This window comes from Echeneis naucrates, chromosome 5, assembly GCF_900963305.1.
Source record: "Echeneis naucrates chromosome 5, fEcheNa1.1, whole genome shotgun sequence".
Taxonomy (NCBI): Eukaryota; Metazoa; Chordata; class Actinopteri; order Carangiformes; family Echeneidae; genus Echeneis; species Echeneis naucrates.
This window is the reverse complement of record NC_042515.1, coordinates 11692660-11716304: the sequence shown is the minus strand read 5'-3', so window position 1 is coordinate 11716304 and position 23645 is coordinate 11692660. Positions and strand designations below refer to the sequence as shown.

The 23645-nt window shown below is 40.3% G+C and overlaps 1 protein-coding gene across 8 annotated transcripts in view; it reads left to right on the top strand.

Annotated features, from left to right (window-relative positions):
• The window catches only part of cadpsb (Ca2+-dependent activator protein for secretion b), a 63261-nt gene that overhangs the window by 8376 nt on the left and 31240 nt on the right, over nt 1-23645 (top strand). For all 8 annotated transcript variants that reach the window (XM_029501211.1, XM_029501209.1, XM_029501210.1 and 5 more), the window contains exons 2-6: nt 7089-7202; nt 9217-9549; nt 17363-17443; nt 17691-17924; nt 19252-19373. In XM_029501211.1, coding sequence (XP_029357071.1) covers nt 7089-7202; nt 9217-9549; nt 17363-17443; nt 17691-17924; nt 19252-19373 — 884 coding nt within the window. The remainder of the gene's footprint in view (nt 1-7088; nt 7203-9216; nt 9550-17362; nt 17444-17690; nt 17925-19251; nt 19374-23645) is intronic.

Here is a 23645-nt window from a genome sequence, read left to right as displayed (position 1 = left end):
TTTTTTTTTTTTCCGTCCTTTGAGTAATGACGGATTTTGGTCTTTTTTTTCATTAATCATTTAACAGTAAACCAACACCGACCACAAAATACTGCACATCGAATTTTCAGCCATTTAATTTTATAAAACACCTTAACTTTCCTTCAGTGTTCTGCTAAGTGTGAGTCAGCACAGCGAAAGCTTTACTGCGCTGAAAAGTACCCTCAGTACATACTGCATTCAATTAACTGATTAGTTCACTCATCACGGCCCTGCAAGGACAGCCGCTACACTTCATACCTCAAAAGTCATATTGATTAAATATTTCCAAAAGATAAAAATCAAATGAATATAAACGGCGATTATATATGATCATATGATCTACCACATTACTTGTTTATGCTTTCTTTCTTTGTAAACTCACAAATGCAGGCATCTTTACTGTTCACACGCAAACACACATACACCCAAAGATATATTTGATATTTGGGCATGGCCTTTATTCATCTTCCTCTCATCACCTTGGAAAACAAGGGACCAACTGATATTGGACAGTAGTTACATGTATTACATGAAGTGCCATAAAGATACAAAGGTGTTTACTGTGTTTTTCTTCCAGACTTTAGAGAGCTGCCGTGAGAAGTTTATTTTCATTCTATATTTAATAAACTCACACTTCCATATTTTGTGGAATGATTCCATTATTTATTGTATGTAATTTATTCAGGTTCATGACAACCAATAAAAAAGAAATAATTAAAGTTATATAAAGTATTGAACCTTTCTACACTACTCTGAGTAGTTTGGAAAGAGATATCTGTGTTTACACCCTGACTTCAGACAGTTGCATTATGGGTCTTTCAGTACCCATAATGTAATCATTGTTTAATTCTATAAAAAATCTATCCTCTTGCAGCTGCGCTGTTGTGTAGGACAGACTAATAACAAAACAACCCCAAATGCATTGACTTTTTCCTGCATTAAAAAAAGACTTGCAGTAAAATAGACAAAAAAATAAATAAATAAATCTTTTTCAGTTAACTGAAGAATCACTAAGGTCTGCTTATTTTTCTTTTTTTTTTTTTTACAAGATATGTGCCTGAGGGGAGCTTTATACTAAGAACCTGCATTAGAGGCTCAATGGGCTCAAAGATGCAGGGCACAGGCCATATTTTGAAATTATGTACAGTTGAAGCTGACAGACTTTTACTGCACTGAACGTGATTATTTTTATGTATATTTTTTATAAAGCTATTTTTAATTACAGATAATTGATCATTAAATATTTTACAGTAGCTTCAGTGCTGTGCCACAAAGTCGAACTATAAACTGTAATCCATAGTCATTTTGGACGGTAATGAATTTACTGTACGTCAAACCCATGCAGCACACACCCTTCACGTATCAATAGATAGATGATTAATGTTGCCGCCTCCTTCTTTGCAAGCCAATGAATAAGATCGTAACACTGCAATCTTGATAAGAGCCACAGAGAGAATCAATACCGGCAAAGCAAGAAAGTACGTCTTGGGAGTCTGGCAATACTGATGAAAATGGAGGCGTTTGGTTTGACTGTCATCCATCAACGAGGTTTCTAATCAGCAGTTTCCCAAACAGTAATGAATACGAGAAGTACGCTGAGCTAACAGCAAAGAAAAACAAGCAAATACATTGTTCTACCAGTGTCTGGGCTGTGAGTGCCCCGCCACAACTATTCACTCTAATGTCATGCTGTCCTTGGTCACATGAATTACAACAATAAAAATAATTGATTAATTGATTAATCTGCCAGTTACTTTCCTGATCGATCAGCAAAGTGTGTGCAAAGTGAAAAAAATTGTGTAATGTTACAAGTTTCCCAAAGGTGGTTTGTTCTATCCAATCTAGAATTACTTATTTTAATGTCATAAAAACAAAGAAAAGCATGAAACTCTCTGACTATTTAGTGTTTTTTCATTCATTCATTCATTTGTTGTTCAAGCTCTGATTAAAGGTCTTTACTAAAGTCCAACTAAACTGGTCAGAGTGCTAATCTGTCAGAAAACTAATCAGTAACTATTCTGATAATTTAACTTTGAGCCTGTTGAATTCTGGGAATCACAGCAATATTTGAATTGATGATGAGACAAAAAACATTTTTATTTGGGCTTTAGGGAATAGTAATAGTTATATTTCTGTGGGCTTGACATTAAATGGACCAAGCACTAAGTCAGAAGAAACAGAAACTCAGTCAGTATGTGCTCGTGTTGGATTATATTCAGGAAACCTGCAGTCAGTCACCCCAGGCCAGTGCTTACTTTGCCCAAAAACTTCCAGTCAGCAAAGTTCAGGTCTATTTTCAAAAGCCCAGCAGCCCTGTAACAGAAACCAGCCCAGCCTTTACATTCTAGTGTGTCATGCTGTTTTTCTTTCCCTCTTTTGGAGTTGACTGGTGCTCATCATATGCCTACACATCAGTCTGAGCATGTTTGAACATTTTTAGTTAAATTGTTTTCTCTATTCAAAACTTCTACTTTGAATTAATGCAACTCAGGCAACTCCCTGTATTATATACGTCATCATCAGCTACAGAATAAGCTACATATTACATTGTAGAAATTTGAGCTATTAACTCATGCAGGGCAGCACGGCAGCATAGTGGTTAGTGCTGCTGCCCCACAATAAGAAGGTTGTGGGTTTGGTTCCCATCCAGGGGCCTTTCTGTGTGGAGTTTGCATGTTCTCCCCATGCCAGTGTGGGCTTCCTCCCACCGTCCACAACATGATGTTTAGATTAACTGGTGACTCTAAATTGTCTGAGTTGTTGTTTAAAGATGAGTGAATGAATAAATCATGCACATTATAAGAAAAGAAATTCCAAAGCAAGTTTATTATGTGAATATAACTAAAACTAATGCTGGCTCATGCAACAGTTATGCAATAAATCCTCATGAAAGTATAATATTCAGCCTGTTTCGAAATTCTTTTTGCGAGCTGTTCATTCAACTTTATAATCATTTTGGAGGCTTTTTTTTTTTAACATTATGCGGCTGAGTATTTGTCCTGTTTTGTCTCGCGTACTTAATATATCAGGGTGTGATAAATATCAGTCACACAGAGATATCCTCTGTTTTTGGATGACTTTGCTTACTTTTAATTAATTTGTGTTTTATTTTTCATTATTTCGTGGACATGCGTATACATAGTTTCTCTGCTGTGCTGAACACTCCTGCCTTTAGTACAGTGCTTATGTTTGGTGAGTCAGAGACTTACACAATGTGGCTGCAGGAGAAAGCTGTTTTCAAGGTAAAATAAACCAGCACTGAACAAACATGCAGAATTGTAACGGGGCTGCTTAGGAACCCAAATTCACCGCATCGCCATCTCCATCTCTCTGACAGCTCGCGCCATCCCGGTTACTTTACAATTTGGTGGGCAGCAGCCAATCAGGTGCGAGTTCCAGTGTTTTCAACCAATCACAAGCGATCGTCCAAAAATACGTCACTCTATAGTCACGATGACGTAACCTCCCTTTGACGGGCAGTGACGTCACCCTCCCTCCTCAGGGAGTATAAATAGGAGCCGTGAGCTCTGTCCTCTTCATTCTCCTCTCCCTTAGCTGAGGAGAAAGCTCTGGTTCCCCGGGGGGACGCTCGGGTCCCGGCGTGTACGGACTACAGCCCTGGACCTGAGAGTCACCGACGGCTGTCTGTCGGTGAGGGACCTCCTCATCGGTAGGCTTCACTCGGTGGGGGCTTCAGTATCATACCAGGCGATCTGAGCCCGTCCTGATGCGCCGCCCAGAAGAACAAGTACAGGAGTATTTGGAAGTATCTGGGAGTGTAGCGCTCCGGCCCAGGTGCTGAGTTTAGAGACGGATGGTCTCTCTGTTTTTGTTTGTTTGTCTGTTTGTTTGTTTGTTTGTTTATTTATTTGTTTGTGTTTTTTAAATAAAAATAAATAAATAAAAATAAATAAATAAAAAATAAAAAATAAAATAAATTAAAAAAAAAAAGGGCAGCACGGCTGCTTAGTTGTTAGCTCTGTCGCTGTTGCCCCACAGTAAGAACGTCGGTCGGTTCCGGGTTTAGTTCCCGGCCTGGGGCCTTTCTGTGCGGAGTTTGCCTGCGTGGGTTTCCTCCCACCGTCCAAAGACATCATGTTTGGGTTAACCGGTGATTCCAAACTGACCGTAGGTCTGAGTGTGAGTGTTTGTTGGTCTGTCTGTCTGTCTGTAACGGCCTGACGTCCTGTCCAAGGTGACCCCGCCCCTCGCTCGATGTGAGCTGGGATTGGCTCCAGCAGGCACGTGACCCGGAAACGATAAAAGCGGTTGAAGATGAACGAGTGATAAATAGAGATAGTGCGGATAATTTAAAGCAGCTGAAGAGCACCGCATTAACACCTCTAAACGATGGGACAGTTGGATCGGTACTACCAAAGACAAGTATGTGGACTTCAGCCTCCAAGCGTCCCCACAGAACACATTCATTTGCATAAAGGTGTTAATTTTAACGTGACTGTAGGGTATTTCTGCAGCACCACACTATTTTCCAGGGATCTTCCACAATTTCTCTTTAATGTCACATTGTGCTGTCGTCAAGATGAATACACCTGAACCCTCGAAGCACGAGTATAGATGTCTTGACGTAGTGAAAGTGTCATAAGTGGGTCTTCTGTATTTTTTACATTTGGACATGAATTCAATAATTGATTCTGGTCGACCACCATATGAAAAAGGTAAATTACTTTGTGAGATTTTCAGTTGGGGTTTACAACACTTGCTTTGATAGCAAGACTCTGTAGGCCCATCTTGTATTTATTTCTCTCTTTGTAAGAGAAGTGTTTCTATTACTGTTTTAATCAGGGTAAGACGATGGAAATGCAGATGGAGACTGCCATTCAGGCACATGATATGTGGTACTTTTCCATCACACTCCTACACCACAGGCTGTCACTTGAAACTTGAGGCTGAGCACTCACACACAGCAGCTCGTTGTGCTTGTTGGATATGTACAACAGCTTGAACTGTAAGATTGAAGGCTGTTGTTGGGGGGGGGGGGTTGTCAGTGTATTGACTGTTAGGTCACCGACTTCGTAACCTGGTTTAAAATCAATCCAAGGACATGTAGACCTGAAGTGATGATTGAAAGTCAAACCAAGGGAGCAAAAAAAAAAAAAAAAAAAATCACACATTTGATATGCAATATATATCAGACTGAGAAGCATACGGTGCCAATGCCAGCATGGCGTTGACATAATGTTCACAATTTTTAACATCTTTCTTTTGCATTTTTTCATGCTAACGTTTAATAATTAGCAGCAAGCCTTACTTCATAGTTTGCAAATCTGAAAGTTGTATGATGAAAGCCAAACTGACAACAGTTTGAAAGTCACCTTCAACCAGGAGAAAGTTTTTTTTCACAGAAAAAATAATAAAACATATAATACTTCCAGTGCCAAACACTTGCTGGCACTTGAAGTGCAGACATGTGCTCATTAAAGTCTTTGTAATTCATTGTCAATTGCAAAATTCAGCCGAAAGCAGCAAAAGCTGTCAAATGTGTGCTTCTTCACATCTTTTATTTGTCAAATTCCACGACAGGATATCAAAGTGCAGCTGATGAGTGGAAAGTGTCCAGTTCACGGATATTACTGTGGCCTCTCTTCTATTAGTAGAACTGGAGCAGTTTGCAGTGTTATGTGGTTGGGGTGGTGGAGTGCTCAGTTCATATTAGAAGGGTATCCAAGTGGAATAATTCAGGTACTTTGGGGTTTTATTCATGAGCAACAGAAACAGGGATTTAATCATGACTGACGGCAGCACCAGTTCCAATAACGAAGGCTTGGTGTTGGACTGTGAGCACTAAAAACAGAGCTGAGGCATAAAGCATTCGGCTTTCAGTTTAAGAGTCGCAATCTCTTGTTAGACTCAAAGAAGACCCAGTCAGCTGAGATAATGTTGCTGGAATCACTCCATCTCAGAGATTTCAGGGGACCTTATTGAGTAGCAACTTGAGTGGATTTGACTGCAGCCGACTGAATATCTGAGAATGAATATTTTAAAACAGGATCAGATGACAGGTGTTCTGGGGGCAAATTATCCCCAATTCCCTGTTCCTGATGATGAGAAGAGACATCAGGTCTGTGATCTTAGTCAGGTCCATGTTCGGACCCAGATTATTTGGTTTTTATGACAGGTTAATAGATCCAGTTTAAAAACATTTTGTATCTCTTGATTATATAAGTTCTTAAGGAATTATAATATGCATGAATTTAAATTATGACGTAATACTTTCACGGTAGCCAATGAGACCAACAAGCCTATGAGGAGATGAAAGATCGGTTGATCGGGAAACAACAAACCACTTTGCTGCACAGTGAAGATACCTAATAGCTGGAAGAGAAAACAACTTCAGTGAACTTGCTGCACTCTTAGCGTTATTTTCTGGTTAGTATGCACCCAGACTGCAGCTGTTGCATACAGCAGCTACATTTCCAGCCTCTGTGTTGGAGCGTATCAGCATCAGTTCTTGCTGAAGAATGGGCCACCCGTGCTGAGTGCATTGCCCCAGCAATTTCCTTATCCTTGACTTTTGTTTTTTCCCCGTTGCTACATGACCAACATTACTGCAAGTGGTCCGCCACACTCTCCATTGTGTTTACATCTGCCTCTTCATGATATCACAGGGTGGTGCATTGCTCCCTGATTGCTCCTTATGGCATGATAATCTCAATATCCTGTGGCGTGTGATGCTTCAGTATTTTCAAAATTTGTAGTGTGATCATGTTTGAGCAAATTCATGAAGTTTCTCTTTATGTGTGTGATGCAACCTGATATTAAAATTAGTTCGGATTGAAAACTCCTGTAGTACGAAAACATACGTCTTAAAAGCTGAATCAAAGGCACACTTGGAAAACACCGGAGGGATTGCATCTGGGAGTGCTGAATATTTCCGCAGGAAGAATTGAAGGAAGTTTCTGAGGAAAGTGACGGTTGTGTTACTCTGCTTACCCCCTTCAAAATGGATGGATATTACTGTTGCTTAAACTAACATGTGCCTCTTTTGACACATCTCTCTGTCCTGGCTTTAACACTGAGGTGTCCCCTGTTTGATCTTTTTTCCACAGATATCCAAGCAACAGCTTCAGCAGACCAAGGATCGCTTCCAGGCCTTCCTTAATGGAGACACACAAATTGTGGCCGATGAGGCATTCATCAACGCTGTGCAGAGCTACTATGAGGTATGAGCTCGCTACAAGCATAGCAACACAATTAGAGTCACTACCATTTCGTTATCCAGGGACATGATGCTTACAAATCAGTGACTGAATATCTGTATATGCATAATTTGCATTTGTGGATTTGTGGCTTTTCTCATCATAAAAATGCAGTTGAATATTGATAAATTATTAATAATGCAGCTATTTTGACACGCTGTTCACAAAATGAATACATATGCGTCATATCCTCCTTATCCCTTTTTTTTTTTAAATCTGGTTTAAAAAAATTTGATTGGCAGGCCTCCAGTTTAAAAGGTAAAAATAAAAATAAAAAAAAAGGAATAAAAATTGTTAGTCCTATCACTATTCCACACAAAATGCTTGTATTCAAGCAGATGAGTGGTGAAATGGTGGCTGAAGCTTTTCACTGCACAGATTATGAGTCAGACCGTGAGGCCGTCTTTTCCAACCTCACTATTCAATCTGCAAATGAAAAAGTCATTATTACCATGCTTGCAGTACAAAAGGCATAACAGATAGAGGGCCACATTAGAGGTCAAATCTATGATGGAAAAACAAGCGCAGGCATTATGAAAAACTGAACTATGAGATTGAAGCCATCAGCAACACACATACACACGCCATGGAAGTTAATTACTTGATGACCCCGATGGGATGTATGGCATTTCATGTTAAAATGGAATATACTAATTTAAAACCTTGCTTTTCAAAGTTAAACAGTGAAAGTGTTTCCACACTGGATGGATCTAATCTTGTGTGATGCTCTTTTGCATTGTGCACAAAATTGGTTTGACTGAAAGGAGAGGAAATCAGTTTGTGAAGATGCCTCTGTGGTGATATGACATAGTTGTGATCCATTTTCTCACTTGACCTTTGTAAACTTCTGCTATAAAAATAGAAAATTACTTCCCCATCTATGAGAAATAAAGCTGGTCCTCGCGCCTGGCGATGAACTTACCTTTCTGATTAACAAGACCTGTGAATGCAGCTGTAGAAACAATTGCTTTGAAGATTGATGCCTTGTAGTGATGATAACTATTATTGCACTTGTGTGGCTAAGAGGCCATGTGTGATAAGAGAATACTAAACCATCCTGGAAGTCATCCTGAATGATAACATAATTGGAAACACTTGAAATCAATATGGCTGGCTTCTTGTTTTAAGAAATCTGTTTGCTTTGGTTAAGTAAGACACAGAGTGACGAAAACTTCAGTGTACTGTGATATGTAAACATGAAGTTTAAGAGCGAAATGAAACACTTTACGTTATTTACCATTTTGTACAGCCAAAATACAGGGTCACCAATATGCCAATATCCTTATATCCTTAACGCTTAGGCTTCTATCATTAATGAAATCAGAAATCTGAAGTACTTTCTGCAGTTTGGTGACTTTTCTTCTAATCGTTACGGAGCTATGGATGATCATAAATTGTTCCGTGTGTTTTCTTTGAGACCAGCAGAATCCAACATTTTCTTTCATTTCAGCTGCGACCATTTTTAACACACTGCTGTGCAATTTCACTGGAATGTTTTGGTCTAGTTGTGGTTGCTTTTTGGCCATAGTGGATGCTAGGAACAAAATGTGTCTATCAGAGTGACAAAACGGTAAGCTGTGATGTGTACTCCAATCAATGCTGTGACACTGTAACCTTGTCTGCCTCTGTCCCTTGTCACTCTGTCATTAGCCGGAGCAGGATGAATGCGTTGAGTAACAGCTGTACATACTGAATAAGAGGCAGATTTTTTCTCTTCAATAACAATAACAATAACTTCAATCACAAATAGAATCTGTTTAAATGTTTCCTACTGCAGTCCAGCACAGATGTTTATTGTTTGAGACAAACTATTAGAAAGGCTCTAAAAACGACCTTAATTCCCTGAATCAAAGGCAACCAGACTTCTCTAAGTAGAAGAGAGAGTATAGCTCATAACATATCATTTGAAACAACAATCTTTATGAATCTTTAACTCTTGCAATCGTGCTTTTAGTGACATTGGTCTCTCACAATGTAGGTGTTCATCAAGAGTGACCGTGTGGCTAAAATGGTCCAGAGTGGCGGCTTCTCGGCCAATGATTTCAGGGAAGTGTTCAAGAGGCACATCGAGAAGCGTGTACGAAGCCTGCCAGAGATCGATGGTCTGAGCAAGGAGACGGTGCTCAGCTCCTGGATGGCCAAGTTTGACACCATCTACCGTGGTGACGAAGATCCACGCAAGGCACAGCAGCGCATGACAGCGAGTGCAGCCTCTGAGCTGATCCTCAGCAAGGACCAGCTCTATGAGATGTTCCAAAACATCCTTGGCATCAAAAAGTTTGAGCACCAGCTGCTTTATCAAGCCTGTCAGGTGAGTTTTTCAAAGCTGTAAGTGACACATTTCATCAGGTTTTACATTCAGCCCAAATCCTTGAGTGCTGGTTCACTAATGCTAATAATAATGCTAATCATTAGTTTGGGTTGGGCTAGTCTGTCTTTTTTTTTCCAGATATGTGTATATATATATATATATATATATATATATATATATATTTCCAGCCAAAAGCAGATTGATTTTCAATAAATGGCACATTTTCCTTATCTGAATGTATCTCCTGAATATGTATCTCATTCATGGCCAGCAATATTTTACTGTGTGGGCTATCAGGTGGATAATCAAAGAAACTGGTGTACTCATGTCAGACGTAGCTCCCCTTCCCACAATGTCTTCACTGATAGACTGTTGTCTATGGGAATGCAGAAAGCTGTACTAACACATTCTCCCTGCAGGAGCTTGATCAAAAGTCTGATCATGGCAGGATTTTGGTAGGAGCCTCTGACACACATTTCACATTTTCTGATCATTTAATACATAAGAAACTTACCTCTTCATTTCAGTTTTAATCAAGTGGACACACCTCTGTATCATCCTGCTGACAAAAGGTGTCATCCTTTTGCCATCAGTTTCTAATGTATAAATCTGTGCAGATGGCATGGGTTGCTGTTAAACAAATTAGATTTCTTCACAATTGTTCAAACGTCTCAGTTGGCACGGCTCGATAAAGGCCCTGTTCTTTGGAGTGTTCATTAGTTAGATGCCTCTAATGTTGAGGTGCAATGCATCGCCATAGCTTCCAAATCCAGTCTGCATTATTCCTCCGAAGCCTTTGAAGATGCTTAACCTAGTTTTTTTTATTTGCTGGCAGCAGAACTGCTAGTATAGGGATCGCTATCTGCATGCAGAGTTAGTAGCATTTCCCTGAACAAACCCACACTGAGCAACACAGAGCTACTGAAGAAAACTGACTTGATTGCAACAAACTATTATAATGCATACACGCAGCAGAAAAGTATGTATACTATGTCATGCTGTGGTTCAATGCTACTTTTGAATTGATAACTATCATTGAAAAAGCTGGGCGGAATTTTTTATAGGAAAACAAATATTTCCGTTCTGCTGCTGGATGTCGTCTCTGTCTTTTCGTGGTGTTGTAAATAATATATCAGACTATAAAATGGTGACCAGTTGCCATATATTGCCTTATAATAAATGATGGGATCTAAAAGGAGACAGTGATATTCCAGTTGACATGGCTCTGAGCTGCTGGGATCTGAAAGGCTTTTATGGACCAGCTAAGATACAGAGACAATCTTTTTTTTAGCAGTTATTTTTGGAAATTTCCATTTTAACAGTAGAAAAGTAGCATCGGTCTATTTCTGCCTCATGCTGAAACAAAGGCAGCGCCTGAAAATGACTAACAGATTGATTAGAATCTGGCTGGTGTGTCCAGCGGCTGCACCAGTCTCAGAGCTCTGCTCTCTGATGACTGCGCCGTTATTTAGGTGTGCTGACAGCATGCATGACTGTAGAGATGGAAGAAAGAGTGGATGGTGGTGAGCCTGCAAAACCATAATGGGTTTAACTATACTAACGGCACCCCTGCAACCCTGATGGATAAGCAGTTTCAAAAATGAATGAATGATATCTAAACCTTTTCACATTGCAAATAGATACAATAGATACAATTCCTAAAATAAGAGATTTGTTTGTGTTTGGGGCTGCGGAGTGACTCACAGTTTGTTGTAGTTTTCAATCAGCCATGTAACATTGATGATCAGGGGAAAAAAATATTCTGTATATCCTTAATATTCTTAATAGCATAATATCTTTGCTACAGCAATAAAATACAGCACATTCTGATCAGTGCATTTCAGACAGAGCAGAGATTTATCAGGTTCTCTTCTTCTTTTTTTTTTTTTGTTTGTTTCTACACTATGTCAACTGTGTTCTGTGAGTGTTGAAAGACAGAGAGACGAATCTCAAACATCCAGTGATTCTTTGATCAGCAAAACCAGCCTTTTTTCGCTTTTTCTTCATCAGAAGTGTTGGACACTTTTGCATTAACACTGCAGTCACACATTATTACATTTGGAAAAAAAGAGAAGAAAATCACCAGTTTCACTCTGTATCGTTGGCGGAAACACAGAAAACAGAAAACTCTATCAGAAAACTCACTAACATTTTAATGTAATATGTGGTGGGACATGTAAAAACTATTTTTTTTTCCCAAAGGTCTGACACCGAATAAGTGACAATAAGAATATATGAGTAATGTATTTCAGCTCATTGTCAAACATACTAAAGCAATTCATTGATTTATATCCTGTCGATCAATCAAATGATTTGTTTAGACTGGGAATGTTAACACCAGTTTTGCTGATTTTATTTATTGATATTTATTTGCACCGATGGATTATCACTATCTGATTCTCTAATCTCAAGTGGCTGATTTAATTATCTAACACTGGAAGTCAAAGGAAGGCACAGCCACGTGAGAGTGAGATTCCTCCCCCTGCAGAGCCATAAATCACGGCCTGTGGACCTGCTGGACAAACAGACCATACTTAAATCAGCTGGCCCTCTTATAGGCTTTAAAGGACCCCTCCACTCCCCCGCCAACCCCCAATTCCATTTTAATTTGTCTTCTTAGTGACTGTTAGTTGGCAAATGAGGCCTCAGCTCTTCCTGGTTCAGTCTGTAGCGGATATAATTGTGTAATGGAGCTTCTTAACGGCATGCGGGATGGCGAGCGGATGAAAGCATTTGATGTACCTCCCCGGCCACCTCCAGACTGAAAAAGCAGTGGAGCTGAAACGCAGGCTGCAATTTGCGGATATTGGACAATGTTAATTACAAGGAAAAATAAAAAGCCAAAGTTTGTCCTTGCAAGGGATGTCATGTTAACTCTTTTATAATAATAATAATAATAATAAAAACTTTTCTGTCCTCTTACGCCATAGATTCAAATTTTCTTAAGAATAACTGGCAGAGGATCGTTTGAGCCCTTCTTTGAAATGTTAGAAATAATCTTTTTGAGGAAATGTTACTTTAATCCTGTACTAAGAGACTTTAGCTTTTGGTGAGCCTGTGAAACAACTGTCTGTATATACAAAGAGCAGGCAGAGCAACAGTAAAAATTCTTAGGAGGTGTGTTTCAGTTCCGACAAATGTGAATCCAGTATTCACTCTGCTTTTTATTTCTGTTTCGGTTCCTACCAGCTCTGGTCTGTGTTCGGCAGCTGGTTGCCAACGTACAGGCCCGTGGTTGATAGTGAGCAGGTTGTGCACACAGTTGGTGTATCAGAGCTTTTCTGCTGGAAACAGCTGCCTGCTGTGTCTGGCAATGATGCTAGTGAGGGTGAAAAACACGACAAAACCACGGGCTGAAAGTCACCAAAATGCTGCATTGAGCTGACGAGTACCATGAAGCTGAATTATGATTCCCTTTCTTCTCCCCGATTCCCTTCATTTGAAGTTAAGTTGAGGTTGAGATTTTTCTACGGTGGAAGATGAGCAGGTTTTTAAATTACACCAACCAATGAGAAGCATGTTCTCACCCGGCACACTTTTCTTTAACACACACAAACACACAAAGTCATAAACAGCAAGTCTAAATATAGACCAGCTGCTTCAACTCCTCCAGGTCCCATCCACTTCAGATGTAGCCCTGCCTGCCTCGTTCTTGTTCTCTACGAGAATCTGCCCCTGGCTTGGTGGGCTGTCTGTTGCTAATGTCCCAGCATCCACCTGGGAATCTGTCATCAGCTGGCTGTTAACTACCAGCCCGCTTCTGCTCCATCACCTTTAACCTCCTGTCAGCTTGGCTCCCACAGAGGCAGCGTCACATTTATTTAGCTGCTGTGTCCCTGTCAGCTTCACTCACACAGAGAGAAGCTTACCTTTTAGCCAGTCCTGTTTCATATGAGCTTGTCTGTCCACCTCTGTCGCTCCTGTTGGCAGTCGACAACAGTGACCTTTCAGTGGCGGCAGGGCTGTTAAAATTGGGGTGCTGTGGGGCTCAGTAGGTGGCTGTTAGTTCACACATACACTGACCTCTAGCTTCAACTCCTCTCACAGCCAGGATGGTTTTTGCTTTTCACATTTACTTTAGAGTAAATGAAGAAACTGGCCCCATCCCCCCCTCCACGTTACAGGCTCACATCAGAGTCCCACTTCTCATTAGCCATTTAGCAGACGAGCAGCCATGCGCACGTAGTCAAAATAACCAGTATTGGCTGTAGGATTAAATTTCAGCTCTGAAATGTTATGGAGGATTTTGCAGTTTTGAGAATTTGCAGAGATGCAAATTTTGTTGGGTATTTTTATTTATTTTTTTTTTGTAGATGAGACCATATAAGTGCAGTGTCAAACACTGATGGGTCAAGCTGCTTCACTTTTAGGAATGGCACTGACAGTTCTTTTGGGAGCTCTGAGTGTTTGACACACAGCGCAGGATTGCCACCACCAGGGAATAGAAGCCATTCACATACAGGTCAGGCAGAAATGCAATCAGTATCAGCTCGGGTTATGTTTGCGGATGAGTCAGGTTTTCCGCTTTCAGATGTGCCGATTGGGGGAAAAAAAAAGAAAAAGAAAAATACTTATGAGGCCATCATAGGATGCTCACCGTTGTTCAAGTGTCACTGCATGACAGCACAACAAAGTGCTACGCTGCTGCGATTCTGCTACAGCTGGTGGCAAAGTCTGATTATGTGCTCTACTAAACAGGAACTCTTGCTTATGTAGCAGGGTGGCTGTTCAGTAGCCAGCACTGGTAACACACTACACTCTCCATGAATGTCCTCCATTGAAAGAGCCATCTGGTTGACATCATTTCATAATGTGCACACCAGTCAACAGAATCAATTACAGACATTGGAACTGCTGGAAGGATCCATTTCAGAAACCGATCTGGATTTTAGACAACAGCAGTTCTAACAATAAAAAAAAGAATCCTCTGTTACATGTTTGACCAAGACGGTCTTTATTCCATAAGACTACTGTTTTCGTGCTCGTCGATGTGCAGATCTTATCCCTTGTCTGTCTTCTCAGTTGCACTTGATATAAAACCAAGCTGAGTAGCGCCTCTAACTCATGCGCCGCCCCCCTCTTCCTTCATCTTAACAGCTGCACTGTGACTTCTGTTCACTCTCCCTATAAAAGAACTGCAGAGAATCAATACAATAAAGCCTGAAAGACGAGGCCCGTTAATGTAATAGAAGTGGGAGGATTACCACGAGGCAGAGAGAGGTCAGCTCTGTCGCCAGCTGTGTCCAGTCACTGCAGATACTAAACATACCAAGCAACACCCCCATTTTAAAATAGTCTTAAAATATATAAACATGCACAGTAAGATAGCCTGCTACTTGTTAGATTTGTTAGATTTTTAGAAGCCTTTTTTGTCACTGTTCTCAGTGCTCATCACAGCAGACAGCAATTGCACATGCATCACTCACTCAATACTTCAAATATCACTAACAAGAATACAAAAAATCCATGTAGACTTTGCACATTAAAGCATCTGAAATCATCGCTAAGAACACATAAAAACATCCTGAAAAAAATTTATTGCACAAATCCTGGGCGATAACGCACAGACCATCAGTGTATTTTTCAGACCGTCAGTTCAAGACCCTCAGAATTTGGTGTGTCTCTGTGTTGGATTAAGTGTGCGGATGGCTTTGGGGAAGAAAATGTGCAGTAGCCTACAGGTCCGAGTTTTCATTGACCTGTTTCGCCTCCCAGAGGGCAAAAGGTCAAACCATGCGTGACCTGGGTGGAAAGAGTCCTTGACAATGTTTCTCGCTCTGGAGAGATAGTGAGCATCAGCAGTGACCTCTAGGGAGGGACGAGAGCAGCAAATATCCGAATTCCCAGATATTTTATGTTTATGAGGAGAAGATGGTGGTCAGCTCTGCCTTTCCTGGATGTCCAAAATCAGTTCTTTTGTTTTGTTTACGAGCCACATTTTTTGCAGAGCACCATGAGGACAGTTGGTGGATGTCACCCCCACGTGATGAGGCCGAGTAATGCCGTGTCATCTGCAAACTTTATTATGGTGTTTGAGATGGAAATGGGTGTACAGTCGTAGGTGTAGAGTGAATATAGTAGTGGGCTCAGCACGCAACCCTGTGGGGAGCCCGTGCTCAAATATGCTCCTTTTACAATCGAACGCATTTCCAAAGATTCACTTTTACACCCACCCACACACAGGAAAAACCAAAATATGTGCTCCGCAACAACAAAAGCATCATCTTTTACTCCAGTTTTAAACATTCCTGAAAATTCAAGAACTTCACAACACAACAACTCCAGTGTGAACCAGGCTGATTTTTATTTTTCACCAATAACTCATACAACATGGAAAGGTTTCTGACTCACCAAGTAAAACTGCTGCAGCAATGTCTCAATGAAACTTAATGTTGTCATAGAGGAAAAGGTGTTGACTGGTGAGTCACAGCATCACATTTGACAGGAACTAGGTACACTGGCTGAGAAAATACGTGTGAAGCATACAGATGTAGAGAGCACGAAAGAGACATCAGCCCTCTCTTCTATTTCCTTGTGTCAGCTAACATAAAACTCATTCATTATTGATGTGAGAGAGCCATGAATTTCTCAGTTTTTCATTAATCCTGGGCAAAAACAGATGTCAGACGTCTTTTGCCCAGAGCTGACATTGTCCTGTTTTCAATAGTTCAATTAAGTCAAAGCTTTTTTCTTTTTTTTTTTTTTTTTTTTAAATCAGTTTTAAATGTATTTCAAGGTCTGAATTTACAGATATTCTTATTGCCTGGCTCTCATCTTGGCCATTTCAGAGACCTAAGTTTTTCTCTTGCTGAGGGGCCCAAGTGCTAGACACTTCAAAAAATACCCTGCCACAAACAGTGGCCCATTCTTAGTGCAGCATAAAGTAGTGATGGATTTAGTCATGCCACTCCATGCTGCTGTGATTGCGGCCCATTAGAACAAACTTAGGCCCCAGGTAGGCTTTTTATATTCTGTAAGAGCAGTCTGCATGAGCAAATCTTGAGTCTCATAGGAACTTTTTTTTGTACCCAGTGTCATGATTTGGTTTAATTTTGGTATGTGTCATTTTAAATCCAATTAGACTTCAGAGTTGACATGAAAAGAGCCTTTTAGAGTTAGAAAGTTATATTTATATTCAGTGTTTCTCACCATAATGTGTTGTTTGTGCCTGTGAGGTACGATGATGCTTGATGGATGGAAGTACACTGGTGCCTTCACCAACGTGTTGATTCACTAATCATCTCACATTACATTTTTACATTGCTCTTTGCAATCTTGCAGTCTTCTTCACTGCCTTAGCAGACACATTTCTATGCTTCCTTGCACGTTGCCACCAGCAATAGTATTGGCTGATAGAGTCAATCCAATGCCAGTGTGTGCTTTGTATCACCCGCATCTGTCATATGTTGTTTAAAATTAAACAAAAGCATACAATCTTTAAAATGTTACTTCACCGTGCTTTAAGTGATCAATAACTTCTCCTCATTTTCTAAAATCTCATTTTCATATTTTTCATACATCTGAAAGTTCAGATTTATTTAAGTTATCATTGTACCCATTAAGGGAAACATTTCCCTGCAGGTCATAAGAAGGTGGACACGATATCAACATGTATCCAGACATATATTTATATTTGATATTCAAATTGCTATTTCGAACTGTATTGTGACCCAAATGTATGTTTGCATCATATTAACAAGAGATGTATTTAAGTTATTCCATCTTACATGGCGAGATAAATGAAGCTGTGACCTTTGACCATTCCGGCTAAAGTTGCAAAATCATCAATGTGTTGCTCTTTGTTTGTCAATAGCTGGACAACCTGGATGAGCAGGCAGCACAGATCAGAAGAGAGCTGGATGGTCGTCTTCAGATGGCAGACCAGATTGCCCGGGTGAGTCAGACTCTGCAGGGATTGTTTTTAATATGTTTTGTTGTATAGTTAGTGTGTCACTATATTGTTGAACACTACAGTGTGAGATTTCACCCTCAAACAAAAGCATGGAGAGATTGCAAAGTATATATTTATCACATTTTTCTCATATCAAATTATCATCTGAAAAAGAAACCTCACCTCTGGCTACTTCTTTGTCGTTGAAGCTCTAGTTCTTTGCTGAGCACTTTTCTGGTTTTGTCAACAGGGTGGTAAGTTCCCCAAATTTGTGTCTAAAGAAATGGAGGCCATGTACATCGAGGAGCTGAAGTCTTCAGTCAATCAGCTGATGGCCAATTTGGAGAGCATGCCTGTGTCCAAGGGTGGAGAGTTTAAACTGCAGAAGCTCAAACGGGGACATAATACCTCCATCATCGACATGGGACAGGAGGACGAGAACACACTGTCCAAGTCTGATGTGGTTCTGTCCTTCACTTTGGAGGTATGCTGTATGCCACCACTGCACAGCATCACATAGTTTTAAACATTGTGATGCATTTCTAAGAAATCTAATGTTACCCAAATGGAGCTGACATCCAATTAGAAGATTTAAACTCATACACCGGAGCTGTCAGCGGCTTCTCATCTGCTCCAGACTAAGTATAGAAACAAATAGCAGACCTGCAATGGGGGTTGAACAGACGCTATGTGAAGAACAGACCAACTAACACACAGACACACACACACACACACGCTCGCACACAAACTCATTTACCTGCTCTTTAACAGGGGATGTGAGTCATCCTGTTTTCAGCTTGTCTGAGATGAGTTATCACCACAGAAAAAGGAGCAGTCACACCTCATTCCTTATAATGTGGTGCTATTTCAGAACCAGGAAGAACATAATGTGCAATGAATAGGGCACCATTATTATGTTCCCTAACACATAAGTGGGCAGAAAAGTTGGCAGTTTTTTTGCATAGTAGACTGTGGGTGACGTTTCTCCAGCTTTTTCGTAAAATCGAAATTTCAAGTCTGTAAAGTTTCACTTTGATTGGTAGCAGTAGCTGTCAGAGTTCCCTCAGGGAGACAAAAAAAAGACCAGTGAACGTTTAGAGAATACAAAATAAGTCATTTTGATATTTTGATCCCTGTTGATAAGAACATAGCAATTTTAATAGCGTAATGATTCCCAGAGACATTTATTGTATAGTTCAACGATAATCACGATGATTTTGAAATAATTTTTTTTATTTTATTTTATTTTTTTTGATGAACCTTAAAAAAAGTTACTAATCATAGGTGCTTTGAAAATGTTTTAACCTTCAGTTTAATCATCCTTCCATTAACTGTATAAACAGTACTCACCGAACTAAATACACCATGCACCTTGAAGACATGGGCGGATGTGGTGGATGCTTTCTTTCCGAATGGACACACTCTCCTGATATGCATATTTTTGCATATTTTGATTTTCTTGCTGAGATATCACAGTTCCAATATAAAAGCTACCCCTGGCAGCATTCTCAGTATTTTGACTGAGGGATTAAATACTACACAGGAGATTTGATATGGTAGATTATACCTAGGAGAAGCTTTCATGACAGCAGAATTTAAAGAGGGCTGTATAGAGTCCTGGCTGCAATTTTTATGAGCAGTTTTATTAGAAAATGTACATTTTGGAACATGTTCTTACCAGCGACAAATGTGTGATTTCTATCTACATCTACAGAGTGGATGTCTGCCTTGGACTTTTTGCTCTGTGCAGTTTTTTAAAAGATGACTCACTCCTCAGCAACAACCTTCACTGAGGTGTCTGTGCTTCTCAGGTGGTGATTATGGAGGTGCAGGGGCTGAAGTCGCTGGCTCCGAACAGGATTGTCTACTGCACCATGGAGGTGGAGGGAGGTGAGAAACTCCAAACCGACCAAGCAGAAGCATCCAAGCCAACGTAAGTTTCCTAAGTACACACGCTTACACACACATACACACAAAGGTTTTTGTGTTGTATTGTTTTTAGAATTGATCTACCATGTTCTAAAGTTTATTCAGCTTTCAAAAACAGATTGAAGGAGACCAATAAAACTATCGATCCTTTCTAGGAATGTACACAACATGCCTGCGTGTGACGCATCTTTATTCTTTTCATGCAGACTTTAAGCGTGAATAGGATATTATTGTTTTACCAATACTAACATTCTTCAGACAAATGAATGCAAACTGCTTCCATTAAGTGTAAGATGATTTGTTTGATGTATCTTTATTCTTTCTATGGCAGAAAAGTAACAAGCTCAGATGTGTTTGTTTTTTGCCCTCCCCTGTGTGCCAGCAGGGCACATTGACTTTTTGTGTATCAGAATATATTTCCAATATCTTCATACAGGGGCAGCACGGCAGCATCGTGGTTGTTGCCCCAAAAAATAAGTTGCAGGTTTGATTCCCAGGCCTGGGGCCTTTCTGTGTAGAGTTTGCATGTTCTCCCCATGCCTGTGTGGGATTCCTCCCACTGTCCAAAGACATCATGTTTGGGTTAATTGGTGACTTTCAATTGTCCGTAGGTCTGAGAGTGAGTGTGAGTAGTTGTTGGTCGCCCAGTGTGAGCTGGGATTGGCTCCAGCACCCCCGCGACCCGAAGCAGATAAGCAGTTGAAGATGAATGAATGAATGAATGATTGATTTATCTCTGTTATTCTTAAGCCTGTACAGCTGAGATTCGCTCCCATTCTTTTATTGTTCTTTTGTGCCCTCTGTGATTTATCCTGAGTAAAATGTGCTCACAGAAAAAATACACACAACTTTTTGAAAGCCTACGCTGCCAAATTTCCCTGAGTCTCAGTGGGTTCCTGGGTTATAGAGAGAATTCGACATTTTCTAGTATTCCCTGATGTCTCATATCCTTTCAAAGGCACTTTGCATGTAAGACACTCTTTAAAAAGAAATGGGACTGTGCAGTTGAGCAAAACTTCAATTTCCTTCTTTGAACTCGACCAATTATTTGGTCCACAGCTGGAGACTCTGCCTTTGCAGTCACACAAACCCTACCTGTCCCTGAACCAGCACTTAAAGAAGTATAATTCTAATGAGAATTTGGGTGTGGTGAGTCCCAACAGTAAATCCCCAGTCCTGTGGGAGAACAACAGCCCTTATAGTATTGTGTCAAAGCAGTTTGAGTCACCTATTAATCAGAGCTGAGAGATTTCTGACTCAGCCAACAGAGGTGTGAAGTTTCATCGGTTTGCAACATTTCTTCCTTCCTTCCAGCCCAACAGTTTGCATGTCATCATAAAATTCTTGGTAACCTTATGTTATGCCATTTCATTAAATCACTTTTCAAACGGTGATAATGTCCATGTGAAAGAAAATATGTATCTTCGACTGAACACATGAACCTTTTTTTGGTGTTTCACAGTAAGAGAGAGGAGAAAAAATGTCCCTGAACCAGCAATTTTGAACTACTTTAAGGCAGATGTCTTCCTCTGAATTCCTCCCTAATTCAACAGCCATTTTATACAGAGTGTGAGAGAGAGGGAAGGACATGAATGAGAGAAGGGATTAGATGAGAAGAAGGCGAGAGCAGTGTGTGTGTGTGTGTGTGTGTGGAGGGTAGTTATGAACAGAGATAAAACCCGCAAACACACATGAGATATGTGAATTAATGCACATAAAATTCGAGGTTATTTGCACACAGTAATTGCTTATATTTGGTAAGTTTGCTGAGACTCACATTTAGCTATTGTATACTTTGGTCATTACTTATTTAAAAGGTTAACATAGTAAATACTCTTTTACATTCTGGTAATTCTGTTTTTGTAATTTCTTTATTTGCATCTTTGGAGCACATAAAAGGCTTTCATATATTTTGGATAAAGAGCTGTCAGCACACAGCATTGTCACGTCCAGTAAGAGACCTCAGATTGATCCACAAGGTCACCTTCATGCCAGCACAGTGCTTCCATCTGAAATCCGCACTCAGCTCACCACTCGCTCCTCAGCCTCAGTCAGAAGCTTCTCTCCTCTCTGCATGTCGGAGCTGCTGCATCTTTATGAACGTTAAGTTGCAATTAATTATGAATGTTCGAAGTGGTTACAAGAAAAACAGCTTTGCAAGGCTGGAAATTGACACCATGTGCTGCTCAGCTCACTGCAGGACGAGAAGTCGGGCCTATATTTTATTCCTGCGGCTGCACATAAAGGCATGGCATGGTGGCAATAGCAGATGTAACATATATGTTTATATAGCATAACATTGTAAAAGGAAACTGCATTCACACTGTTTTTTTTGTTGCTAGTTTTAAATGCTTAAAAAGACATTTGTGTATATACATATATATGTCTAGTCTGGTCTAGCCTCTAGTCTCTGGAGGGGTCCAGTGCTTCATGAATTTATCTTATCTGTCAAAGGACCCCCCCACCCCCAAACAAATGGTTTGGCCACTGATCCTCTGCTAAGCTGAGCGAGTAATATTAGACTAGCGATATTAATGTTAAAGTAATGAGTAACGAAAGCGTCAATAGAAATGTAGTGGAGTAAAAAAGACAATATTTGTCCTTCAAATGTAGTGAAGTAAAAGTATCCCCCAAAAATAATACTCAAGTACAGATGCTCAAAAACTGTACTTAAGTGCAGTACTGGAGTAAATTTACTTTGTTACTGTCCACCCCCGCTGATTGGCTGGTGATGTTAGTTTGGTTGTGTTGCTGTCATTTTATTGTTAGGCAAACTCAGTTGACTGCTCAAATCTGACAATATCCCGCAACAACAGGCTTGTTTTTTAATGTCGATCTTTTTTTAATCGCAGTTGAACGACACTCAACGGAGATCCGGCACGGTGCCGGAGTACTTTAAGCCCTGTATAACATATTCATGTCTGCTGGCCTGCAGAGGTCCATGCTCCTGCCTGCAGTGCATGTAGGCTGTCTGAAGCACGGAGGGATTCTGACAGCAAGCATCAAATCCCGGGTGCTGTGTGAAGCCCTGCACTTGGAGCCTGGGGGTGACATTCTCCACTAAGGCCCAGCAGGCATCTACCTGCCTGCTGCACACGCTCTCCTCGGCTGTGGTCATGGCCTCGCGTTTCCCACACAAGCACCTATCAAACAGAACGTGGATCACCAAAGTGTTTCTCTCCCTCTGCAGTGGTACAGAGCTATACCTCGTAGTGCTGACAGATATTATGAGTATGAGACACCTCATCAAGATCATTCATTTTGATTATTTGTAAGAATCAATACTTCTGCCTGTAATAGGTGACCATTAATAATTTTGCAATTGCCGGACATATGATGGTAATATGTGCAATATTATGACGTGAACACAATATTACATAAGCTAACACCACCTGCCCTGCTCTCCTCTGACCTTGTACTCTCCCTGGTCTCCCCCCTCTCTCTCTGCTCTCTGGGGCACATAACACGCTCGAAATTATCGGACTGCGGTCCATCATATGTGTAATGGTACACATTTAACGTTTCTTCTGTGTCAAAACTGAGATTGGGATTCATTGTTTTCCTGTTGCCCAGGTTGACTGGGCTCCCTCTGTCTACATCACTTCAACTTTGGCTTTTTCAGATGCAGAAGAAAAATTCTCTCACAAAAACGACTATAGAAGCCCAATTAATGTATTTACCAATATATCTTGAAGAAGAACAGTTCTAAACATTGATTCAAAGTGGTCTTTAACCTGCAATATGCCCTTTAAGTTTAAATTCATAACCTGGGTACAGAATTTGAGTGTGGTCATCTGAGGTTTTGTGTTATTACATTAAATTAAAAATGAGTGGATTACCGCCTTGTTTTCTTTTAATGTAGCTTTATGCTATTAGCACAGCACTTTGAATTAACTTTGACATTTTAAGATGCTACATAAATTAACTGACTTGGCCACTGAGACTTTCCTTTTATAAGTGTTAAACAAATACAATACCTTAATTTTAGCAAGTCTGCAGCATCCCTCTGTTGCAAACAACCAAATGATTTTGGCTGTTAAAATAAGTGTTTTGTTCTGAAAAAAATCTGGCAAAGTGCAGCATTATACTGTCTGGTATATAAATAGCAGAAATGCATTTAGAGAAAGTGACAGGAAGGCAGAGGAAAAAAATGTCTGTGCTATCTTTGGTGGCTTTATTCTGACTCTGACACACAGTAGGTCTGTTTGTCTGCACAGTATTTTGTTCTTTACAAAATACCTCATCAGTCCCCCATCATCTCTCTCTTCTGTGATTA